This window comes from Austrofundulus limnaeus, unplaced genomic scaffold, assembly GCF_001266775.1.
Source record: "Austrofundulus limnaeus strain Quisiro unplaced genomic scaffold, Austrofundulus_limnaeus-1.0 Scaffold311, whole genome shotgun sequence".
NCBI lineage: Eukaryota > Metazoa > Chordata > Actinopteri > Cyprinodontiformes > Rivulidae > Austrofundulus > Austrofundulus limnaeus.
The window spans coordinates 137,310-146,132 of record NW_013952713.1 but is presented as its reverse complement, the minus strand read 5'-3'; the positions used below and the strand labels follow the sequence as shown (position 1 = coordinate 146,132).

The following is an 8,823-nucleotide window of genomic DNA, read 5'->3' as shown; positions in this document are numbered from 1 at the left end:
GGTTAAGACTTGTACATGATCAGGATAAGTCAAATGAGAATCCAAAGTAATTCCAAGATATTTGTTGGTAGTGACAATATCAAGGGGTTTGTTTAAAAAGGTGAGTTGATTTGTTATATTGAAATGTCTCCTGGGTGAGGAAAAATACATGCACACAGTTTTTTTAACATTAATTGACAAAAGATTATCTTGAAGCCAACCATGAAATGTCTGAAGATCTGCTTGTAACTGACTATTAATAGATTCAATATTGAAATCAGACAAAAAAAGAACAGTATCATCAGCATACATTAAAATATTTGAATACTTCATTAKTTTTGGAARGTCATTTATGTATAGTAGGAAAAGCAATGGGCCCAGTATGCTACCCTGCGGAACTCCCACGGAACAGGGCAGAGACCCGGACACAGAGCTTCCATGTTTCACCACCTGACACCTTTCAGTCAAATAAGAGGAAAAYATGTGTATTGCAGATGATGAAAGTTGAAAAGAAATCAGCTTTTGTAAGAGAGTATAATGATCAACTGTGTCGAACGCTTTACGAAAATCGATATATACAGCACTTGTTACTTGACCTTTGTTCAAAGCAGCACGTATTTGTTCAGTGAATAAAATTAATGCAGACATGTTGACCTTGACGTGCGGAAACCATGTTGGCTATTGCTTAGCATATTATTAGCTTCTAGATGCTGAAGTAGTTGATTAAATAATGTTTTTTTCAAGTAACTTAGAAAAAATGGAAAAGTGGTGGTGGCATATCAGATTCCAGCCCCAGGAATCAGACAAATCCAGCAGCAACCATTCCATCCAGACAGCCACGTTCCCCTCATTCCAAGTGTAGAAAAAAAAAAGTGTCAATTTCATTCAGAGTCCAGTTGACCAAATCCATAATTCCTTTAGTTTYGGATGGAAGGTGAAAAAAGAGCTTGAAAAAGCAAAAGCAGCAAAGCAGGGAAGGGGGGTGGGGCGGGGTAGGGTGGCAGAGGGAGCAAAAAGCACATCCTGCTCCTCTGAAGGCCAAGCAGAAACTCTTTACTGAGTAAGAACCATTTTTGTGTTTATCATTCATGTTGTTGAGGATAAAAAAAGTCACACTGAATTGAAGAGATGTTGATGCATTTTTAAATTTTCTTAGGACCCTGACCTGGTGTGGTATGTAACCAGAGATGCGTTGGTGGTTCCTGCCGGGCTGCAGCGCACCGTGTAGTTGATGATGCGTACATTGCTAAAGCGCGGCTTCTCCCAGCGGAGCCAGATGGAGGTGGAGCTGTTGGCCRTGGCGTGTATGTTGCTGGGAGGCCATGGAGGGGGGTGTGAGGGATTCGGTGAAGCTGTCACATAAAAATACACATTATTTTCCATCAGTATTACAACATTCAGGTCAACATTTTATTAATATAACATGTTCATTGGCCTGCAAAAGTCTTACGCCTGTTATGAGCCTTGTCAGTCCTTCCTTTCCACACTGCAGCAGCTCCATCTACCTGCTTGTTGAATGCCCAAACCTTCACCTCATACTGCCTGTCAGGAACTGAAACAAACAAAACRCAATGAGACTGTTAGGGTCTCTTTGCAATTTATGTACAGTAAATTTAAAATATGGCCTTAGCTCTTCAACCAAATGCTTTCAACTCAAACAAATAAAACCTAGTTATGCTTTAGAGGTGCAAACAAACTTAAAAAATGTGTTGGCAGGTTTACTTGGATAGTACTCTGCCAACAACTTACCAAGCCCAGTGAGCAGATGGTGCCTGGCTTTCTTACGGAGTTTGATAGTGTGAGTATGTGTCGTCCTCTTTCCACTGGAGGACTCATCGGCCTCTGCTTCTTGATAGGACAGCTTGTAACCAGAGACCAGTGTGTGATTCGGCGAGGGCTGCCATGTCACATTAAGCGTGTTCGATTTGGGTCGTACTTTCAGCTCAGTAGGAGCAAAAATCACTAAAATAAAGATATTCAAAGAGGAAGAAAAAAAGTTCAAATATCCCAGCTACACTATTTATATTGTAACTAACCAACACTTTTCACCASACACCCAGTCCAGCTGACTGCATTAATATCTTTCAAACTGCATTTTTTTCTGTTATAATTTGAGCGTTGAAAGTTTGGAGAAAAATGGATTTCAGTTTTTGAGAAAATAAACAAAGATCCCAAGATCCCAATGAGAAAACACATTTACTGCTTCAAAAATTCTGAAAGCTGAAAGTTCTGTGACAGTCTGGTTCTGCTGAAGCTGATTTAGCAATATTATTTGAAGTAATTCTAAAGAAAAGGTTCTGAAACCTTGGCGGCTAATTTCCAAGAAGAGCTTGCCTCAAAGCTAAGTAATGGCTGTGTCCAAAACGACAGGCCGGGTCCTCCGGAGGACCCAGACTACCCGGTCGAGGCGGGCCAGGTCCTGTAGACCAGGAAGACCGGAAAAAAAGAGGCTGTGGATTTGGACGGTCTAGCCTCCCCTCCTTACCCCGCCGTACGTCTTGTCACCTAGCAACTGTGACGACGCTAAACAAGCAAACTTAAATCAAAACTAGAAAAATGTCAATACATTAGCATTATTAATATCACAAAACAATAAATTAACTTAAAAGTAGCATTTGAAGAACTAATTGACCCGCTGTAGCTGCATGTTTATTTCACGTTTTTATGACGAAAAAATAATATTTAAAAACATGTCTATACAAATGATAAAAGTATAGAATTACAACCGCTAAATTTTTTTAATTTTTAAATCACCATATTTTTATTTAAAACGTATTCTTTTCTCTCGCTTCGTCCACCATTACTAGCATAAAAAAATCTCCGGTCGGGCCGCGATGCATTATGGGATATGCTGGTCCGGGAATGATCCATCAGACCTGTCCTTCGATTCGGGCCAAAGGAAGGACGTATTTGTCGGCCACATCGGAGGAGTCTTCGGTTTTGGATGTCCTTCGTCGCAGCGCTGTGACGTATGTGGCCGAAAAAATTCGACCTTCGGAGGACCCGTCCTGCCGTTTTGGACACAGCCAATGTGAACAACTAAGTTTGTTTTTACAATGTGCTATATTAGCACATCGAGTAAAAAAGCCATGTTTTTTTATCATGTTGGCACAGCTGACCATATAATTAATTGTAACTTTAGTGAGAAGAGAGAAACAAATAATAAATGTTTTTTTAAAAGTTATGTTTAATTTTGAATCTAGTAAATTAATCCAAACTTTTTTTCACACAATAAACGTAAGGAGATTTAAGGTTTAAAAGATGCTCCTAAATGTGGGTTTTGACATTAAGTCTTATTTCACAACCATAGGAAGTCCTGGATAAATACAGACATTCAATAAGGATAAAAATACAGCACCTGACAGTGCCCTAGTGGTATTCTTACCCATGCTTTGGTCAGTGTTGTTGGAGTGGGCTAATGTTCTGTGTTGGATCCACTCAGAGGGAATACCAAAGCCAACACCGGTTCCAGCTGCTATCCTCAGACGATACATCTGGTTTGGCTGCAGCTCTCTCAGGGTAAACTGAGTCTCGTTTCCTCTCACCTCCACTGAGAATAGAGTGCTCACTAGAAAACACACACATTGTGCACATATTTGTATGGAAATCTCTTTTTTCCCCCTCTGGTATTGTGGAGGCTTTTTCAGTGAAGCTGCCATTAGCTTAAAATGGGGAGTTGAGGATGTCATTTGTAACAACACTGTGCTCTTACTGCATTAAATCATAATAATACTTTCAGCAAGATCTACTTATACTTATTAGGGAAAAACAAATGTAAAATGAATAACATTAATGATTATAATCAACACAAATGTGATATAAAACAAGGAGCCTTTGACACAATAGCTTTATATAACTGGTATTGACCTTTTCCAATGCAGCACAGAACTGAAGTGCTACAAAAATGATTATTTTGTTACACACCCCGATCCAAGGTGCTGTAATCAATGCGGTAGCGGGTAACAGCTCCTCGACTGTTCTGTGAGGACAGTGGATGCCACGTCAGCCTGATGTCGGTGGGGGATGTACTAGCTATAGTCAGCTGAGGTGGCACGCTTGGCACTGTGGGAAGGAGAAAAATCAGAGCATACTAATCAGACTGGTGTTGACAGTAGAATGCAACACAGAAACTGTAACAATTTCTTTTTCAGTCAAACTTTTGAAACATTTTATTTCACAAAAAGAAACTGCCACAGGCAWTGCAAAATTTAAAAAAAGAATGTCAGACAAAAATAGAATCAGAGAGTTATTTCCAATCATTTTCAAAGGACCATGATGGCGGTGATCATTTTTGGTCAAGTCCCAAGTTGGTCTTATTTTTTCCCCATGTTAGGCGCATTTAATTACTTTTGAAGATGTTTGATCACTCACCGTCCTCCAGCATCTCCACAGTGACAGGCAGGGAAGGGGGACTAGCTCCCATGGCAGAATAGGCCACAACAAAGAATGTGTAGGCAGTATGGGGGAGAAGCTCTTTGAAGAGATACTCCGTTGTGTCATTGTTCACAGCAAACCGATCCTCCACATTGTCCAAACCTAAAAACAGGCACAAATATTCATCTTAACTATATTCTTTTGTAGGGAGCCCGCAAGGTGACATGGGAGATTTTTTTTTTTGCGTTCCCATGCAATAGTATTGTGTTACCTCACAATACCTTTTGTGTTCCATCACAAAAGTCATTTATCACTGTGTTGCCTGTCGGTTTATTAACACATTCACATGTTCACCATTAGCGAGTTAGCCTACTGCTTTAATTCAGCTTCAGAATGAATATATCACTCAGCCACGCATGGAAGTATGTCATATGCCGATATTTTAACATAGTACAGCCACGCAACATCAATGTCGATTTCACGAACTTGTGGCGACACATCCTGTGTTGGTAACCAGATATTTCAAAATAAAAGTCTGATTTAATTCAGTTCATATGCAAAACAATTTTGCAAGGGAATGCAAACGTTTGCGAGGTAACACAAAAAGTTTTGCGAGATAACGCAAAGATATTGTGAGGTAACACAATAGTATTGCGTGGGAACGCAAAATAAAAAAAAATCCACCCATGTCCCCTCGCGGACTCCGTACTTTTGGACTTTCACACTTTATGACCACAGCACTTACTTTTGAAGGAGACCCACCTGCCGTGCGTTGAAAGTGCACAGAGTAGGCGATGATTTGATCCAAGTTGTACTCAGGCTTCTCCCAGGTGAGCAGGGCRGTGGTGCTGGAGTAGGGTGTTGCGGACAGGTGGCGCGGGGGGCTGGGCAGACCCTCCCGTACAATGACYGTTAGATTGGCAGTGGCGCAGGCTGTGCCCAGCTTATTCTCAGCTATGCACTGATAGTAGCCTGAATCCTCCAGAGCCAGCTGATTGATGAGCATCACTCCGGGACTTTGCATTTTCACCCTTCTGAGGGACTTGACAAGCTGGCCATTCTTCAGCCAGCGMAGCACAGGAGGAGGTTCCCCTGAGATGTTGCACAGAAATCGGGCTGTATTCCCTCGGGAGAGGGACACTGACTCTGGAGGCTGAAGAATCACTGGMGGGGCTAAGGGTAGAAGGAAGCAAAATTTTTGCTTGAACAAAAMTAAGCTTCAGAGAACATTCTGAATGTCAGTCTGTCCCCATTTAACCATTTTCACACCATCCTCAATACAGATCTAAGAAATGGCTTTATAAATTTTATTGCTAATGTTAATGCTATTCTAAATGTCATTAATTAATCTTACCAAGCACATGCAGCTCAGCAGCACCAGTAACAAACTCTCTGGTCCTGGGCTTGTTGGCTCGGCAGACATAGACGCCAGCATGGTGACGCCTTGTGTCCCTGATCACCAGGTTTGTAGCGAGGACGACCACATCAGTGGAAATGGGCTTGCCGTCTGATCAAAGGAAAAAGCAACATAAAGTAGCAGAATCCAGCATTAGATCTAGCAGGTGGCAAAAAATGTGACTGGCCTTGAAAGAGGGAGAGATCATTTCTCAGTCTTTCAGTCTGACAAACAGAAGGAAAGAAAAATGCACCTGGAGAGTCAAAGGTTTGATGTGTAATCTTACCAACTGACTTTTCAGTCCTTTTCTTTTATAGCCGCTTTAGTAGAAAGCAGAACTGAATATTAGTTTCCTAGTTTCTTCATCATCAGTGACTTTTTTTACCAACTAACCAACAGGTGGCTCTATGACTTTTCAGTCTTAGTTCAAACACTTTATTGGGTGAGAAAAGCTATTGGTATTCACAGATTTATCCATTGGTAAAATAAATATGGTTCTGTATATTTTGTCAACCATTGTGCAGAAATATATTTTTAGACATGCTAGTTAAATGCATCTGCAAAATAATCAAGCTCAGACTAATACTGAAATACAGATTAGGTGATAGAAAACATAAATTTCTACATCTAAAAGTGTTTTTTCGGAGGCTTAATGTAAAGAAAAATGTAAATGAGAGAAAACTTGTGAAGCAGGACAAGACTGGAGAAATCACAGCATGACAGGGGACGTTCTGTTTTGAAATGGTGTAATTTCCATTGATGAGGACAGAATAGTGTGTGCATGTTGATGTGGAAATAAATCTTTTTTAGCAAATAAACAAACCAAAAAACCTACAGAAGAAAACATTTCGACAACTGCACATCTGTAAAACCAAGACACATATTGTATACTATGAAATCGTAACAGATTAATTAAAATTGATAACTAATGTGAAATAAAGTGGGAGAAAACAAAGCAAGCGAGAGTCTTTGTGAGGTTTACCTTGTCTGCTCCAGGACACCAGTGGTTTTGGTTGACCTTGTGCCATACACTCCATCACAGCAGGGTGGCCAAGCATGACTGTAGCATTCTGAGGTGGTGCAATGATAACTACTGGGCTCGTGGCATCGCTAGAGACTGTTAAAACAACAAAAAAGTGTTCTTTAGTGTTTTAGACCACCTCTGTAATATAGTAGAAACACTTTGTGCCAACCCTGTAGACAAAGCAATAAATGTTTAAATAGCATCTCTCATTTTAAATTTGCTGTTAAGGCTTTTATGTTATGTTTTTATAAGAAAAAAGCTGATTTTAAATCTTTGACTAACTAACGCAAAGCAATATTTTAAAATTGTCAATTGATCTTCAAAGACTGAAAGACCCCACACATTATAATAACAAATAGTCAAAGATATAACAAGCTTGGTCCTCCAGTGTGTGGTGTAGTGCCACACAAATGACAACTAAAGACAACGCACCACACATGAACATTCAGATGTCTAAGAAATCTCGAAAGACCTCTCAAGATCAAATGTGAGTTCAAAGTAAATAAACAAGACATACGAGAAAGAGGCAAAGGCAATAGTTTGTGGACTATTATTAAAAAATTAAACAAAACAAAAACAAATCACCAACATTCATTAGACTATCTAGTGAGCCTGTGCCATGGGGATTTTTTCTTCTGTATTTTGAATTCTCCATGTTTCCGTCACCTTGTTTTCATCATTGGCAAACAAATTAATCACGATTAATTGTGGTATTTGGCCAATAACGATTAATTTGACGATTAATCCCCTGGAGTCCCTGGACACCGTTATGTCCTGGTCACATGACCAATGTAGTAGGAAAGATTTGCTCTTTGTAAAAATCTGTTCCAAACTGTATCAAAATTACAGACTTCAGGCTATACATCAAATTTTCGTGTTGATAGATAAATAAATTACAGAACTTTTTTTTTTTTAATGTTCGTCATATTTGAAGCGGAGAGGAGTACCGAGTGGACTGACTGGTGGCATTAATCGTATTAATCGTCAAGTGCCAGAAAATAATCGATTAATTTTTTTTCTGATGATTAATTGCACACAATACGATTATGCCCAACCCTAGCATGGCTACATGTCACATTCAGCAGGCTATGAGCTTGTTTTTCCTCAGGGAACACCACACATGCTGGGATATTTCATAAATTGTAACAGTAAATGGACTGAACTTATATAGTGCTTTATCAAGTCCCGTCGGACTCCAAGCACACTACAGACATTCACCCATTCACACACTGATGATGGTAAGCTACACTGCAGCCACAGCTGTCTTGGGACAGATTGACAGAGTCAAAGCTGCCATGCACCAGCACCACTGGACCCTCCGACCACCATCAGTAGGCAAGGTGGATGAAGTGTCTTGCCCAAGGACACAACAACTGAGACAGGGGATTGAACTGGCAACCCACAGGTTACAGGATGGCTCCCCTAACCACTGTGCCACAGCCGCCTCATAAGATTAACTTTATTGCCATCATGATACTCGGAGCATGCTTAATTGTCAGAAGGGCAAAATTGGGCCAAAGTTTGGCACAATCATTTATCTATATTACTGGATTGGACATCACGTGACTTATTGTGCACCGCACAGGTGCCATTGCTATGCATTGAGTCATGTCAACAAAACGGTAGAGTTTCAATGCAAATTTAAYATAATTCTAATTTTGCATTTGTTTCCTGGTTCTTCATTTGCGCTGAAGTTAAGACAAATTCCTCCAGCTGGTCATAAAATAAATGCGGTCAGCCCTTCCACCGCTTAGCTTATGAAATGCACGGTGGAGGAAAAAAGTTATTTTGTTAAGTTTTTTTTTTTACTCTGATATACTGTATAATCACAAACTACAGGATATACCATTTGCTGACTAGACAGAGCATCAGTACCAGTAATACTGTATCTACACAGTTCAGCCTAGTAGTAGTAAAGGTAATTTTACTGTTGTCCATTATATTTACCTCTCACAAGCTGGTCATAAAATAAATGCGGTCAGCCCTTCCACCGCTTAGCTTATGAAATGCACGGTGGAGGAAAAAAGTTATTTTGTTAAGTTTTTTTTTT

General features: G+C 40.0%; 1 protein-coding gene across 4 annotated transcripts in view; it reads right to left on the bottom strand.

The window, feature by feature from the left end:
* The window catches only part of igdcc4 (immunoglobulin superfamily, DCC subclass, member 4), a 62,610-nt gene that overhangs the window by 13,246 nt on the left and 40,541 nt on the right, over window positions 1–8,823 (bottom strand). For all 4 annotated transcript variants that reach the window (XM_014021941.1, XM_014021942.1, XM_014021943.1 and 1 more), the window contains 9 exons: window positions 6,732–6,866; window positions 5,708–5,860; window positions 5,116–5,526; window positions 4,351–4,515; window positions 3,904–4,041; window positions 3,365–3,547; window positions 1,729–1,941; window positions 1,430–1,531; window positions 1,145–1,331 (listed from right to left, as the gene is read on the bottom strand). In XM_014021941.1, the coding sequence (XP_013877395.1) occupies window positions 1,145–1,331; window positions 1,430–1,531; window positions 1,729–1,941; window positions 3,365–3,547; window positions 3,904–4,041; window positions 4,351–4,515; window positions 5,116–5,526; window positions 5,708–5,860; window positions 6,732–6,866 (1,687 nt within the window). The remainder of the gene's footprint in view (window positions 1–1,144; window positions 1,332–1,429; window positions 1,532–1,728; window positions 1,942–3,364; window positions 3,548–3,903; window positions 4,042–4,350; window positions 4,516–5,115; window positions 5,527–5,707; window positions 5,861–6,731; window positions 6,867–8,823) is intronic.